Source organism: Sceloporus undulatus, chromosome 5 (assembly GCF_019175285.1).
Source record: "Sceloporus undulatus isolate JIND9_A2432 ecotype Alabama chromosome 5, SceUnd_v1.1, whole genome shotgun sequence".
NCBI classification, from domain to species: domain Eukaryota; kingdom Metazoa; phylum Chordata; class Lepidosauria; order Squamata; family Phrynosomatidae; genus Sceloporus; species Sceloporus undulatus.
The window spans coordinates 52,584,739-52,601,206 of NC_056526.1; the positions used below are offsets into that span (position 1 = coordinate 52,584,739).

At 39.7% G+C, this 16,468-nt stretch overlaps 1 protein-coding gene across 14 annotated transcripts in view; it reads right to left on the reverse strand.

Moving 5' to 3' along the window:
* Positions 1 to 6,287: 6,287 nt before the first annotated feature.
* The window catches only part of NAV3 (neuron navigator 3), a 572,439-nt gene continuing 562,258 nt past the window's right edge, over positions 6,288 to 16,468 (reverse strand). For all 14 annotated transcript variants that reach the window (XM_042467939.1, XM_042467940.1, XM_042467938.1 and 11 more), the window contains 4 exons: positions 16,010 to 16,206; positions 13,068 to 13,186; positions 12,092 to 12,289; positions 6,288 to 9,113 (listed from right to left, as the gene is read on the reverse strand). In XM_042467939.1, coding sequence (XP_042323873.1) covers positions 8,994 to 9,113; positions 12,092 to 12,289; positions 13,068 to 13,186; positions 16,010 to 16,206 — 634 coding nt within the window. In that variant the 3' untranslated portion in view covers positions 6,288 to 8,993. The remainder of the gene's footprint in view (positions 9,114 to 12,091; positions 12,290 to 13,067; positions 13,187 to 16,009; positions 16,207 to 16,468) is intronic.

Below are 16,468 nucleotides of genomic sequence, written 5' to 3' on the forward strand. Positions count from 1 at the left end.
TGTTGGTTTTAATTATAATTGATTTAATAACTTTTTAAGGGGGGAGGGAAGTAGATTTTGATATATATTGTATTTTATTATTGTTAGCCGCCCTGATTGACCTCAAAGGGGCGGGATATAAATAAATTATTATTATTATTATTACTATTATTATTATTATTATTATTATTATTATTATTATTATGTTATGAATGAGGAAATCCATGAGAACTACCAAAAACTTTCTCCTCCAGCCCCAAAAAGAGAGATCCTTTAGAGGTGTGTTTATACATAACACAAAGAGGGAATGTTTGAAACAGATACAGAATGTGAGACAGAAACAGGATAGCCATGTCTCCTTTTTCATAGATAACAATTAGCCTCTGGATAAACACAGGTAGACAAGTGACATAGTGACAACCTTTCCTAGCTGTGAGACATGTGATGTATATTGCATTTACATTATTGGAAATTATTTCAAAATGGGCATCTGTATGTGCAGATTAATTTACAGTGATGTATTTTGCCTGCTTCTTTGGGATGCATTGATCAGCTAGCTTGGACAGTTAGATGGAGTTAAACACATCTGGGAGGGTACGTCTCTAGAGATCTGAGAGTGATAGTAGCTTTCCTGCCTGGATATGGGATTTCATGTTACTTTCATCTCCTTGTGTATGGATAAATAAACAGTATTAGATAGCATCATGGGTCATATCCAATGGCAGCTTAGGGCAAACTACCTCAGTGTGGGACATTCAACATATTTCAGAATCCTGTCCCTTAAGACTCAACAAAACTAATCTCAAGGATTAGGGAGACCCCTAATGTAAAAGGGATCTTGAACATTTTTGGTCAGCGGGCACATATGGAATTTTGAGAAAATGCCATAAGCATTACCACAAAATGGCTGCCAGGGGAGGATTCTCATGTATTGTGTGGGGGCATGCACAAAGCAAATACTTTACAGAATGAAAAACTGGTAGAACTAAGGGACAGGTAACTTGCCCAAGAATCTGAATGCAGAGTGGGATCCTGAGTCCCACAGTACCAACCTATCCCCTTGAGTCTTTAGTGGTCTGTTGCAGACTGAATACCCATTTCACAGACAAGTCAGCAAATTAATTAGTAGGAATACTACCTCTGAATAACACACAAGGATCTCCAAACTCCACACTGCAAAAACACAAGGAGCAACATCTTTTTTCAGTTCATATCTTATTGAAATGATGAGTGGGAATTTTCAAGGCTGGAATCCTGTTGGCTAATACTACCATTCAACTGTTGAATGACAAATCAACATATATATTCCATTAATTCAGTGGGTCTACTCTAGTCACAACATAGTAACAACAGAATTTAAACCAAAGTGTTTTTTCTGTTTATAACTTTAAAAGTGTCTTAACGGAGATCCTGAAAAACAGCTATTGTTTCTTGGTCTTTCTCCTTTTGAGTTCTTGAAAATGGTCAAACTAAGGATTTTAAACTGGCAGTATTCTTGTGTATGTAGAGTAGGTTCCATTTGGTAGCATCAAGCTGTTGAAATAAAAAACTTTAAAAAATAAGGATTAGTTTACACAGCTTTAATTCTTGCCCTTTTCTTCTACAAGAAATACAATTGTTTTCCTGAAAAGCAATTAAAGTTAATAAATAGTTTGAAAGCACAATTGATTGGTGAATGTAATAGAACCCATTAACATTATAAAACTTGCTACAAAAGCATCTTGAAGATTTATGTAAATGGAAGGGACTGATAAATATTTATTCTGCAAAGTGCGGGTAAATGGCAATAACACCTTGGGTGGAAGACACAATCAGTCCCACAGGGGTCGTTCTGAATTTTGATAGCTATTTTCTTCTAACAGGTAGATTTGGTAAACAGTATACACATTTTCTATTTCTAAGTCCCATTGGATAACAACAAAAAAGAGCATGTCCAGAGGAGGGTGACCAAAATGGCAAAAGGTCTGGAAACCATGCCCTACGAGGAGCAGCTAAGGGAGCTGGGAATGTTTAGCCTGGGGAAGAGAAGATTAAGAGGTGACATGATAGCCGTGTTTAAATATTTGAAAGGATGTCATATAGAGGATAGAGCAAGCTTGTTTTCTGCAGGTTCAGGCAATAGGACCTGGAGCAATGGATTCAAACTACAGGAAAAGAGGTTCCACCTCAACATTAAGAAGAGCTTCCTGAGAGTGAGAGCTGTGGAATACACTCCCTCAGAGTGTGGTGGAATCTCCTTCTCTGGAGGTTTTTAAACAAAGGCTGGATTGCCATCTGTAAGAAGTGCTTTGATTTTGTATTCCTGTCAGGCGGGGGGTTGGACTGGATGCTCTTCTGGTCTTTTCCAGTTCTATGATTCTGTGCCCATTAGAACCAATACTGTAAGTCTCATGGAATTCTTGGCAGCTTACTCTCAGGTGACTAGATTACAGGAGTTTAGCATGAAGTCTTCAATATAACTCCCAGTGTCTGGGAATGTATCCACACTGCCAAAAGAAAGCAGTTTGCAGTCACTTTAACTGTCATGACTCCATCCTATAGAATCCTGGGATTTGCAGTTTAGTTAAGTATTCAGCCTGGTCTGCCAGAGAGCTCTGGTCCCTCACCGAACTACAAATCATAGAATTCTGTAGGGCAGAGTCCTGGCAGTTAAGTGGCATGAAGCTGCTTTATTTCTGCAGTGTGGGTTCAGAGACGTTAAAGGGACATGTTCCCCATCAATGACATAGATGTGAAGGCATGCTGCTTTTTGCAGGTAGGTAGAGTCATGTTCAGGCCTGCTGATTTTATTTCTGCCTTCCAGTGGACCACACTGGGTGGCATCACAAGGGGGTGAACCTCCAGTGAGGCAGTCGCTCACTGTCTATCTTCTTCCCTGCCCCAGAAAGAAAGGGATCAGGAGGAATGGAGGGCAAGGCAGTCAGTAGTGTGACAGGGATCTGGGAAGGTGTTGATGCCACACGGTGGTCCCTTTCCGGTCTGGCAGGCCAGAAAAGGGAGGTGGTGGTGGTGGCAGTCACTTTCATTCTCGTAAAGGAGAAGAGTTTGTGGCTGCCACTATTGCCACTGCATCCCTCCCTGCCTGTTGCCACATTTCCTTCCACCACCCATCCCTTCCTGCTCTCTCACCAAGGTTTCTCATCCTGACCATGGAGGGGAGAGAGGACTCAGCTTCTGGCATTGCCTGCCAGGGATTTGTGGGACTCATCAGGGACGTAGCCAACGGGGAGGGGTCAGTGGGGTCCGGACCCCCCTTCTGTTAGATACAATGAATGGGGCGTGTTGCTGCGCTGCCACGCCCAAGCCACATTATAATGGTGGCACTTAGTCTGCCCCCCCCTTCCTAAAATCCTGGCTACGTCCCTGGACTCATGCTGATATTTTTATTCCTCCCTTGTTTGTTCTCCCTTTCCCTTGAATTGTGCTAGTTTACTTTCTTTTGTAAATAATCTAATTGATTAAACATCATATGTGAAAGAAACTCACAGCCAAAATACAATCAGAATATTATGTTTTATGAAAACCTAAGCACGGCTAGAAGGATGCTCTTGATAACGTGATCACTCAGTACTATTTATCAATGTTTACTTAAGTATGTAGCTAAATGAGGAACAGAGAAAAGCAATTTAATGTAGCTGACAGGCCACATCCCTGCTCCTTACATAATTTATATTCTACAAAAGAGTCCATTTTCTGTCATTGTTATTATTATGTAGAAATAAATGTCTACGGTGAGAGTGTGTTCAGTGCTACAGCAAAATCTAACTAAGTGGTAGCCGCATTTAACATGAATGATATTGTTCAGTTATCAGGGCAAAATAAACCACCCTTTAAGGGACTGTGGTCAGAATTCTACTTGGGAGGTACATATGCACAACTTAATTATGCATTTGTAACTGCATGGTATTCATGTTCCCAACTATTCTCTAGTTTAGGGGACATGTAGGGACTGTGAAAGTCCTCCATTCCCCACTTGCCAGAAAACAGCCACTGCGATTGACAGGTGAATCCCCATTATTACCCAGTGACACGCCCATTACAATTTATGCATGGGATGTGAACGGGAGAAGCATGTGGGGTGTAATAATCTTCCCCCCATTTATGCTACTGTATTACCACATTTTAATCACATTTTAATGATGTTTGCCTCCTCCGTGTGATAGAGTCCAAACAGTGACACAGGTCTTTTGTGGGAAAACCCTGTCATTCTTCAGAACCTCCAGTGTCCAGTATTTGTCATTGCAATCTGAATGTCATATCCAGGAAAAGTGAAACAAATGACAGTGAGATGGAATAGTTATAGGAATACAATTTGGCAATTAAATATTATACTGCAGTGCCTTAAAAAGTGTGTGTAGTTCTAAATGACATAAACACCATAGTTTATAGATGTGAAACAGGATGCGTCCCTGTGATGTGACAAGGCCATAGATTTTGGTGTTGAATGTGTCAGCAAAAAAGGCAAACAACTCTGACCATCATGGGTAGACAAAGGCATAGGAACTGTGGAATGGCTTGCCGGAGGAGATCCATCTTATTACCACCTTAGATGCCTTTAAGAAGGTAATTAAGGCAGATCTCTTTCGGCGAGCCTATCCTCCAGACTTTCTATAACAGCTTAAGATGATACTCCACTCGGAACTACGATGAGAAATCAGACATTGATATTGCACATGTACAGGTTTGATGTGTTTTTAAGTTTTTGTTTGTACAATGAGAATGTATTTTAACTATTTGTAATTTTATATCTGTGTTGTTCTCCTGCCTCAAACCATAGGGAGAGGTGGGATATATATTAATAATAATAATAATAATAATAATAATAATCACATGAGGCTTGAAAAGTAGAATTACAGCAAGATTGTAGTGTATGTGGCTATACCTTATCACACAACACTGTGTCTGTCCAATAGCTGGTCTGTTCTCCATCTGTTGCGGGAGCATGCCTTCTCATAGATAGGCAGACCTCATGAATGCCTCTCAATCATCCTGCTTTTCCACTGTTGGTGTATCCATGACAAGGTCCTCCCAAAGCAGTTCTGACATGTGGGCAGCAATGTGGTGCAAGTGGGCATGATTGTGGTCCTCTTCCCCCTGCTATTCCCAAGCAGACTGTTTTTCTTTTTCTCTCATTTTCCTTTATTCTTCTTTTTATTTAATGGATTGCCATGATCACACAATTGCACAACAAGTAAAAATAAATACAGAGTGAAGGGCAAGAAGGGGCAGGGCTATGGACACGAGTATAGAAGACAGAGGCTGGGACAGAAACAGCAGCTTGGTGGTTTTGAAGAGCTGTGTGATAATGACTGTCTTCAACTCGGTAAATACGCATTTTCTAAACTGATTTTGAGGCTCATATAATAAAGTCCATAGGCAGGAGATTGTAGAGATAATGTGGACAGAGATGCTGCAAGAATGAGTAGTAGTGGAGAATGGTACTAAAAACATTTTCATCGGAAGAGGAAACTGCCTTGCCAGCTCCCAAGCAGCTTAGAAGCCAGCAGGGCAGTTTCTTCTCCAGATGCAGTTAGCTTTGGCAGCTTAGGCCACCACCACTGCTACTGCTGTTGCTGCTGTACCCCGCTTGAGAAACATCTTATGCAGACCCAAGGCACCAATGGGATCCTCACCTGTCTGAACAGTGCCACAACTAATAATGGTGATGTTGTTGAGTTAGCTCATATTCTAGTAGCTCATAACATTTTGGGGGGGTCATGGAAGTGATGGAAAACACCCCCCCCCCCATATACTGAAACACACTTTTCATAGTAAACGGAAAGATAATAAAAAGGGGGTAAATTTTTGTTGTTGTCGTCATCCCTGGTTTACATACACACCCCCAGGCCATCCATGGACACCCAGTTAAGAACTATGAACTGATATTTCTAAGCTGATGTCAGTCTTCTACACATTTGGGAGTTTGAAAAAGCCCTCTCACACTGTCCTAAACTAACCCTAAGAAGAACCTATCATGGCATTTTTCTGGGGCCCAAGGTCATTCTGTGGGTTTTTATGGCCAAGTAGGAAAATGGAACCCTACACAGGTCTGGTTCAAACTGTAATGCCCTCCTCACATGCTCAAAGATAAGTGCCATAACTTTTTAACTTTTATATGTTTTAAAATACTTTTAGTTGTTGTTTTTTTACACTATATTAGTAGATTTTAACTGATTTTCTTATGTGATCCACTGTGGATCCCAGTTTGGGAGAAAGGTGGCATATAACACAAGTAAACAAACAAACAGCTATTACAATGGATTGTCTAACAACCCTACTCTCTTAAGTGCAAAGACAACAGACTCAGCTGTCAATAAATAATTCCACTTTAATGGCAAAGTAATAATTTAGACAGATACAGTGTGCACACCTGCAAAAAATATATGCAAGCTGGTTTACAAGCTAGAAGAACAGTAAATCAATAAAAAATACATCATCCAGTTAAGTCTGATGACACCAAATACTTATTATTAGGGCTTTACAAAGACTACAAAACTTTTCAGATGATTTATCTCACTGTTTCTGTCTATTTACATGATATGTTACATCAAAAATGTACAAAATATAAAATGTATACAGACAAATGTTTCACAAACAATTTTTTAAAGTTGTAAACTAGGTGGATTCACTGAGATGTATTGCAGGGAATGTTGTACTACCTGGCACACATATATAGGTTTTGTGTGAATGTGTGCATGTGCGTTGAAAATGGCAGGAACTAACGGTTTTGTTTGTTCTTTTAGACCACATGTATCATAAAGACCAGCTGTTTTAATATTTACCAGTGTGGCATGCCATTTAACAATAGGAGAAAGTAATATAATATTTGGTGCCTGACATAATTCTGACTACATTCAATGTGCATAAAACCAGAGTTTTATTTATGGGGCAATAGCACCGTGCAGAGGACCTGTATTTTCAATGAGGCAGCAAGGAAATCTACACTGATTTCAGGATCTTTCTGTGATAAAATAGATGGCCACAAGATGGTCAGAGGAGTGTGTAGCACCAGTTACATGTCCTGAAGATAGCGATTGGCTAGCTAGAACCAAAAGTGCTTCACTGGCACACACCAGGAAACTGGGTATGCTTCAAGTGATAATTTTCAGGACTGTGACTCCAAGTGTACACGTCCACATCTACACAATGCCATAGCCCTTGGATTATCTGAGTTAATTTGAACCAGCACATCCAATTACTCTGATCTGTTCTCATTCTTTCTGGTGTAGCCTGCCAGGATAGTTAACAACATAATTTTTGTTTTCTCCTAAGAGGTATTGGATTCATAATGTAAATTGAAACATGCTCACTCTAGCACAGATAGGTCCTGCATAGTCATAATAATTCCAAATACAAGACAAACACACCAGGTGAAAGGAAAACAGATTGTACGGTTTGCGCTCTGGATTTGTTTGTAACATACAGGTCATCTCAGTATATGAAACATCTCTTAACACCAACAGGATAAAATACAGTTTCTTATTTTTTGTTGTTGCTGTTTGTTTGCTTTCATTTGTGCAAGGCTTTTTTATTTTTAATATTTACAATACCCCTCCCAGTAGACTGTGCAAAACCAACCCCCTCCCCTTTTACAGTATAAACTTTTCTCTCTTCCACAGTGGATATCACTGTGTCAGTGTTCATAATGCTGAATTTCGTCATGTACAACAACTGCAATTAAAACAACATGCTTCAAACTGGGGAGGGAGAGGGAGAAGGGGGAGGGGGAATAAAGAAAAATTGTGCTCATGCTGCAAAAAGTATACCCAGCTCTGCTGGATATTTTTTCTCTCTAAATATTTCTCTTTCATTCAGCTCTTTCCATTGGACCAAATGGATTTGAACCAACTGTCTTGGGCTTGTGTCTTTAACCATAGTTAATTGGGTGTGGCTTTTGTGTCACTTGAATATTTTAGATGGTACACAATCTATCCACACAAGATAAAAAATACTATATCTATCTATATATCTATATCAATAGTTCAGCCTTCCAGCCACCTCATTTTTGCAAATCATGGTATACAGACATGAAGCGTCTCCATTCATGGGTGCTCTCTCATTAGAAAGAAAGAAAGAAAACAGTGTAAATAATCAATGGTTTAACAAATTAAACCAACAGTAAAACTGTTCTAGAAATTGGTTTTAAGGCAGTGAGACAGCACCATAGGAAATGTTCTCTTTTATCCCCCCTCCCACTGAAAAGGCTCAAAACAAACAAAGCCCTAAGAAAGCCTTTAGTCAGTGTTGGATACGAAGTTAAGAGGTGGGCAGGTGTTTATAAAATACCCTTGTGGTTAAAAACAACTTGCATATAAAACAGATGATTTTTACACAAAAAAAAGTCAGAAACCTTGGTGGACCGTATCACTGCAAACATGGCAGTTTAGTATCAAATTGGCACTTATCCAGCATATCACAGTAGCGTTTTCCTGGCAATTGCACAATACTTTTGTGCTTATTGAGTTTACTTTTGTGTTCTCCCCCCGCCCCCCGAAACTCATTTTGGAATGGGCAGCAGTGTACAACTGGAACACTACTGGAGTCCTGTAATGAGTGCCATTGGGGCACAACAGAGGATAGAGGAGGTGGATCAAGAAGACCACTAATGCAGCACCTCAGAGTAAATTGAAGTGTAAAAGAAAAGACTTCACTGTAAACGTTTTTGAGACAGGAAGAAAAAAAAAACAAACCCAAAGAGATTCCAGTTTGGCTAACACATGTGCAATCTGCTTAGTTGCCTCCCTGTGAAAAGGCCTTTTCCAGTTGATTGATGGAGTCTCACTCAGCTCCACTGATACTGAAATGTCTTGAAATTAAACTAATTCAAGCTTTCCTTTTTTATTTGTGTTCCTGACTTTGCAGAGTGAAGTCGACCACCTATATATGACACAGCTTTTTTTTTTCTTCCTTGCTCTCTCTCTCTCTCTTGGGGTGCCCTGACTTACTGCTTCAATACAGGCAGACCCTGAAGCGGGAGTAGGTTTACCAACATCATCTAACCACGCCCAGCCCCTCTAGAGAGTTGATTCAACTGAGGGATCTAGAATTTCATCATGGTGACTGGCAGTATCACTGTCACAGCTCTGTGCGCTTGAGTAGCTGGCTGCCTCTTTGAGCCGCATTAGCATATTCATCTGAAAAAGAAGGAAGGAAATGCTTGTTGTTGACATTCGAATTAACACAACAGTGGCTCTATTTTTCAGAGCCCTACAACAGGCAAAAACAAAAACAAAAAACAAACCCTGGTGGCGCAGTGGGTAAATGCCTGTACTGCAGCCATTCACTCGAAACCACAAGGTTGTGAGTTCAAGACCAGCAAAAGGGCCCAAGCTCGACTCAGGCTTGCATCCTTCCGAGGTCGCTAAAATGAGTACCCAGACTGTTGGGGGCAAATTAGCTTACTTGCTAATTAGCTTACTTGCTGTTCACCGCTATGATCTTTGGAATAGCGGTATATAAATAAAACAAACAAAAAAAAAACAAACAAAAACATGGGAGGGTCACAATAAAACTTCACAATAGCACAAAGTTTGGAACACTCAGAACTAAGATGGCTTCTCCAAGGTAAACCTCTGATTGCCTCCTCTCTCTTTTTAAAAGGTCTTAATAGGCATGAATGAATAGAAACCAGGGGAAGCATACCAAAAAAGAAGAAGAAGAAGAAGAAGAAGAAGAAGAAGAAGAGACAAGAGAATTGAAAGGTGTGGAAAGGAGAGGAAGCTCTTGATCGCAGATCATTATTTTCCCAATGCCAAAATTTATCTAAGTTTTAAAAGAAAAATAGACAGTGAATTTAAGAAGAAGAATACACTGGGGGAGAAAAAATATGATCACTTTTACATCCACATATCAGAGAAGAGAGGTGGTGTGTGTGAAATTGAGTGGGCTGAAGCCAGCTGCTGAATACAAGAGCACCATCTGCTGTCCAGGAGCTGACCTTGGCAAGAGAAAATAGCACACCACAGCTGTGAGGCTGGGTTCCAGTGGAGACTTTAAGCACATCTTACTTAACATCAAGAGCTCCAGGGACTCCTAAGATGCTCAGTGCCTAAAATTACCATAATTATAGCTGATATTTATAAAGCTTCCCTCTTGTCATGGTGTTCAGGGAACTGATGTACACTGACAGCATTTTAAAATGGTGGATAATTTAAAACGAAGAGCTCTGTTGTCTCCCATCAAAAATCATGCTCAAATAATTCAATGTTTCTATCCACCTACCTATACCCATCTCACAGAAATCATCCTAGGATTTCCCCCCTATATTTGCTTCTAATATTCTCTGGATTATTTTCAACTTCTCTCCCCAAACATCCCTAATGCATTTACTCTTTGACTTCTCTAGAGTATCTGTGCCTTTCTATCCTCTTTACAATAAATTCTTCTAGTCTTTTTTTTTTTTTTTTTGGCCCACTGCCCATCATTTTTCTCAGGCTTTTTTCCTCTACTTTCCAATGCAATCTTTCTTGTTCCCCAATGTAATTGAATGACACCTTTTCACCTATAAAAATCAAAAGTTGCATTCGGGAACACCTTTAGGAAAGGAAACAACTTAAAAAAATATAAGGCAAGCATGAACATATCTGCATGGAACTAAACTGTGTTCTGTTTCTTCCTCATTCTACAGTGTTATGAAATGTTAGCACACTATATGCATATATTCTGAGATGATAATAGGGATGTAAATTTCTATGTACCTTCATCAGAATTTCAGATTTCAAGAGTTTTCTCCCAGTGTCCCAGAATTGCAGAACTTATTTGCACATTAAAAAAAAATATTTTTCACATTTGGGGAAAACATCTGTGTAAAAACAATTTTTGGACAAAACCCCAATGGTTTTTCTAATGTCTTTTGTTCTCTGTTTTGGAGGGGAGGGTTAAACACAAAACCTTTTTTTGCAGCTTTTCTCCACAACAGAGTGTTTTGTGATGTTGTGATGTTTTTTCTCCCCCAGCCAAAAAAATTTGCAAACATCCTTTGCAGCACTAGATGATAGCTACCTAAGTTGCTTCACACTTTTATTTCCTCAAAAAAAGTTCAAGCAAAGCTAAAATGAAACATCAGATCAAGGGGAAAGTGATATATAACTAGGGATTATTGATTAAATTACTATTTTTATATCCATATATGAGAGCATTGAAACAAATACACAAAGTGAACAGAGCTGACAATACAATGTAACCGCAGAATTATCAAGGCTGTGTGTAAGAGCAGGTATAGTTAAAATGCACTAGGATTTTTAGCCACCAAACCCCCCCCCCCGCATCATGACAACTTGATTGAACAACAAATAGACCTCTATAATGCTTCTATGTAAGCTACTCTGAAAAGTGTTAAAACTGACACCGCTAAACACATTGCAGTTAAGTAAATAATATTGAAATAAATTGCCATAAAGCCAAACTGAGTAAAAGGGAGAGGACAGGCAATTATTTGAAAGATTTTAGGATGAAAGAATTGGCAGCAGATGACAGACTATTTAACTGAAGGAAGTGAGCAATCATTTCATACAAGAAACATTTCATACAAGAAAGGTGTTAAACAATGGAAAAGCTCTCCAATTGACAGGTACTCTGAAAATGTTTGTTTGTTTCCAGAAACTCATAAGGACTTTTTAAATAGAAAAATAATTATTTTCTGCAAAGCCCACAATTTCTGAGTAAAACAACAACTCTCTGGAAACGGTGAGAGGCATCCTGTTCAATTGTTACAATATCATAAGCCAGACTTACAATCTCTTAATTTACAATCATGTTTACAGTCATTAATGACTGGACGTGACTGCATAATCTACCTTTTCAGCCAGGCAACACCTCAATTAAAGGATTTGTGAGATGATCAGGGTGCTGGGTATTTTAATGCTCAAACATGTTTTTAAAACCAAAAATAGGTTGCAAAACATGGTAACTATCCCAACTCTCCATGTGCATTTCTGTCCAGAATGGTTTCCCGAAAATTTTTGGGAGTGCAAATACCAAGAAAAAAACTGCAAAATTATTGCATGTGTGTTATACTTTTCCATTTTTCAGCAGGGAAACAAACAACACAGTTATTTAGGATGAAAGGCAAACAACAAAGTATATGAAAAAGAATAAAACATTTTCATTTTACCAAAGGATCGCCTTCTGACTCTGTTTGTGGAATGTGCTTTGAGGTGGTTCCTTCTTTGGCAGATGCATAACCTTCATAACCAACATCTTCAGGTCTTAACTGAAGTAATGATGACCAGTCATGCTGCAATGAACTCCATGGGCATGTTTCTGCTATCCACTTTGAGGGATCTTCCCAAGGTGCTCTTTTACCATACATCTAAATCCACCCCAAAATAAAAATAAAGTTACATTTTCATAAGTGGAAAATTCATTTTCTGTGGGCAATAGAACTGAGAGGTTACACAATGTCCATATTCTGTAAGGAGCTGCTGTGACATTACTATGTAGGTGGGTCAAGGAAGTGAATGGCCAATGCACAATGAGACTGATGGACATTGGCATATCAGCTAGGAAGTGCAAACTGAGACACTCTCACTGATATGTAGCTCTGGAATTCAGTTACTGTGATTTTTAGACACACACACACACACACACATATATATATATCACACAGAGGGAGGGAGGGAGGGAGGGAGGGAGTAATGTAACTTAGACTATGATAAAGCATTTGCGCCAAACAAAGATCTTGTTTCCTTTCATTTCAAGAATGCTGAAGCAAACATTATAACCAAATATCCTCTATCCCTAATTTGGACATAGCAAAAAGAGGTGGACTGGTTTTCTTTCGTTTCAGGTGACAAAAACTCATACCCACTTCCTTAATGCTTGTGGCCATTATTTTTCCTTCCCTGAAAGTTCCAGAATAATGCTACATTGGACTATAGCATCATTTCATAAATCATTTGAAGGGGGGGGGAGTAGAAGTCAGTGGATATTTTCCTTTTCCTTTTTTGTTTTTGTTTGTTTGTTTGTTTCAGAATGCCTGTTCATAGTACACAATATTGCTCTGGATATTTTGTGAAAGGAAAAAAAAGTAGTTGGCAACAGCAATAACTACATACTCAAAATATTAATGTAACTTATTAAAGTCCTACCTGAAGTCCTTCTCTCACAGCTTCCATAATATATGGTACCAAGGAATAATTCCAGAGGTCTGTGAACCATACTCTAGAACCATCAACATCTATAGGGCAGGGTAGGAAAAGGCGAGGACCTGATAAAAGATCACATTTGTTAAAAAACATAGGCTGATAAAGTCATTTATAATATACAGTGAGCCCTCAGTATCCATGCCACCATTAGAGAGAATGGGACTGGAGTCCCCCCTCCCACCCTCCTCCTTCCTTTCCCTGCCCCGCTCCTCCTTCCCTGGTTCCTATGAGGCTCCTGCCCTAGCTTGGCTTTTGGGGAGGAGTCTGCTGCCCAGTCAGCTGGGGCCGGGGCCAGAGCTGATGCTGGAGTCTCAGAGACCCGTCCCCACAACTAGCACAGAGCCTCTGGATTCCGAGACTGAAGCCCTGGCCCTGGCTCCCTCCAGTCAACAGGATTCCAAGGGAGCTGGGGGCAGCGCTGGGGCTTGGCTTTCAGAGTCCAGAGACTCCGTCCTGGGTGCTAAGCTAGGAACAGGGCTCCAAGCATCAAGCCTCAGCCCCGACCCCAGCTGACTAGGTGGCAGTCTCCACCCTCAAAGCCAAGCTGTGGCAGGAGCAAGTAAGGAGGGAAGAAGGAGGAACATGTGTAGGAAGGAGGCATGGGCAAAGGAAGGAAGATGGAAGGAGGGGGAGGGACTTTTGGCCCCTATGGTGTTGCAGCTGCATGCGTGCCACCATTGGGGACAATATGGGCTTGCCATCTGCAGATTTTAAAATGCGAGGATAGCAAATTTGTGTATAAGGAGGGCCCACTGTATATTGTATGTTCATTATTTAAAACATAAAAAATAACAGAAAATACTTTCTTTACATAGCTTATATATGATTTGTAAAAACTGCATTTACAAAAACAAATTCCTTCATCAGTTCCAGTTGGCCTTTGCTTATGGTGCTTATCGTTTGACGTTTTAAATTGGCTCCAGCCTCCTGGGCTGCAGCCGGGACACAGGATGGTGGTGGGGATTGTTGCACACTGAATTGCTGCCAAATGGCTGGCTGGCAGAGCACAGGTGGGACCAAGTTGGGATCTAGGCTGATGGCAGTCAGCAATTCAGAGGCAATTTAGTGTGTGATAATCCCCACCTCCACCCCATGTCCTGGCTGCAGCTCAAGAGATAAGCTCCTATGTTGGGGGAAAGAATATACAATATGTATCTTAAAACAAGGCACACTGTTTCTTAAATACTCTGAACAAAAGCTTTCAGCTGCTCATAGCTGTTGTATGTTGACTGCTAAAGTGAGTTGTGCCTGTGTGGGATTTATTCATTTTTTTAATAGATTTTTAAAAATCTCTTTGTTTATAAGTGGAAAATGATGGTAGCCTTTAGACAAATTATTCAAGTACTCATACCCTCAGCCTCTGACCTCTCTGTCTTTCATGTTTCTATTAATGTTATTGGCTTATACATTCTGATTCCATAGCAGGTTCAGGGCAAAGGTTGTTGGGAGGGGACATGGAAAACAATGTGGCAGAGGGAAGTGAAGCATGCTTTTTATTTTTTTGGCCTGCTTCTACCTGGTCCTACTTAGTTGCTTTGATATCACAAAAGGGCAGGGAAGTTTAGGATTAGACAGTGTGGAGGACTAAATAAACCTTCGAATTTGAATTCTGCCTGGCATACAATGAATTGGAAATATTGACCAAATTCCTGTATGGGAGTTACATCTTTGTAAGTGGGTTTATGTCTGTGGGAATTAGAAGTGGGCAGTTTTGTAACATTTATATCTAGTAAAGGGTCACTGTTATAGTATCGCATAGCAGACCCAGTAAAATGGCCCATTGGAACCCAATGCTTATTGGGACTGATACACAACAGGACTTAATATGTATCAGAAAACAGTTAGGGAGTGATACACATCATATTCTACTAATGCACATTAGCACACCGAGATTAGTGTGTTTTGAAGTTTACCAACAGGATTTCTTAGTGACCCTGTTACATAGATGTTTATCACACTATGCTCTTAAAGAGGTACTATTCCAGTGTGACTCCTCTAGCAGCCTCCTGTTGCATGCTGGGATTGGCAGTTTTAAGGAGCTGAACTTCTCTGCCTGAGAATTCTAAATACCCCTCCTTAAAACTGCCAATCCCAGCATGCAACAGGAGGCAGCTAGAGGAGTCACACTGGAATAGTACCTCTTTAAGAGCTCGTCTGATAAACACCAAAGTTAAGTAGACATAAAGTTACATAATGTAGCCTGTGATATAGGATTCTGGCCCTTATTTGAATTGAACTTTTTGTAGGACATGATCTTCCAAGATACCCTATTGGCAATGTGTGTTGAGTGAATTCTAGTAATGATATTCAGTGATAAACCAAAGGAAATTTAGCTCATATTAAAGAAGAAAGATAATCCTGTGATGTTGTTTTCCTGATCTTCTCTACTGATGGAAGTCCTCTAAACTTCTCAGAGCTATGTTTCAAAAACTGTTTTCTATCTCAATCACAGATATAAATATGCCATTGTGCATTTCCACTAAAGTAAATAAAGTTACTTAGAAATGTGGTATTTAGAAATTTACAAAATCAAAGAAGAGAATCCTATGAGTCCTTGATGAACCAATAGTGTTGTGTAATTTTCATGAGGGGGGGGGGGAGAAAAAAGAACTCAGCCAACGTACTGCAGTTGTGAAGTAGAAGTCAATGATTTTGTGTCTATCAGTAAGAAAATTTTCATTAGAGTTGTGCAGCAGCAGTATGAAGTTAACAAACACAATCTGCAATTCAACCAACTTTCAAATGTTTTCTTTAGACACAAAAGGTCAACTGTCAATTATTCTGACATCAGGGAAACGGACTGAAAGTAAGCCTGTAAATTTAGATAAGCCCTGAGGTTCAGTTTTGACCTTTAATTAGCATTATTAATTGAAGAATGGCCTCACCAATGGTTACATCGGAAGAACTGTGCGTTTCTAAGAAGCTGTTGAGATGATGCCATGTCTTAGGAATCCAGTCAATAATTTTGATGAGATCATTATTGCGGAAATTCCTCTCTATTTCTGTCTCAATCAATTTCCTTCTCAAATACCTAGATAAGAATCCTTTGACAGGCTCCATGTGATTAGCACACAACACCCACCTACACAGAGAAAGCATAAAAACAGATTTAAAAAACCCAGCAAATTCAAGATGCAGAAACTTTGGACCATACATTCAAGCTCACTGAAGACTTCAGATGAACCTACTTGTTGCCTGTTTTATTGAACCCTTTCCTGTATTGTCATGTATTATTTATATGTATTATGCTATTATTTCTTAGATTGCATGCCATGGGCAGGTTTACTCTTATCTATTTTATTGTTTGTATGTACAGCACTGTGCAAATCTACATCACTATATAA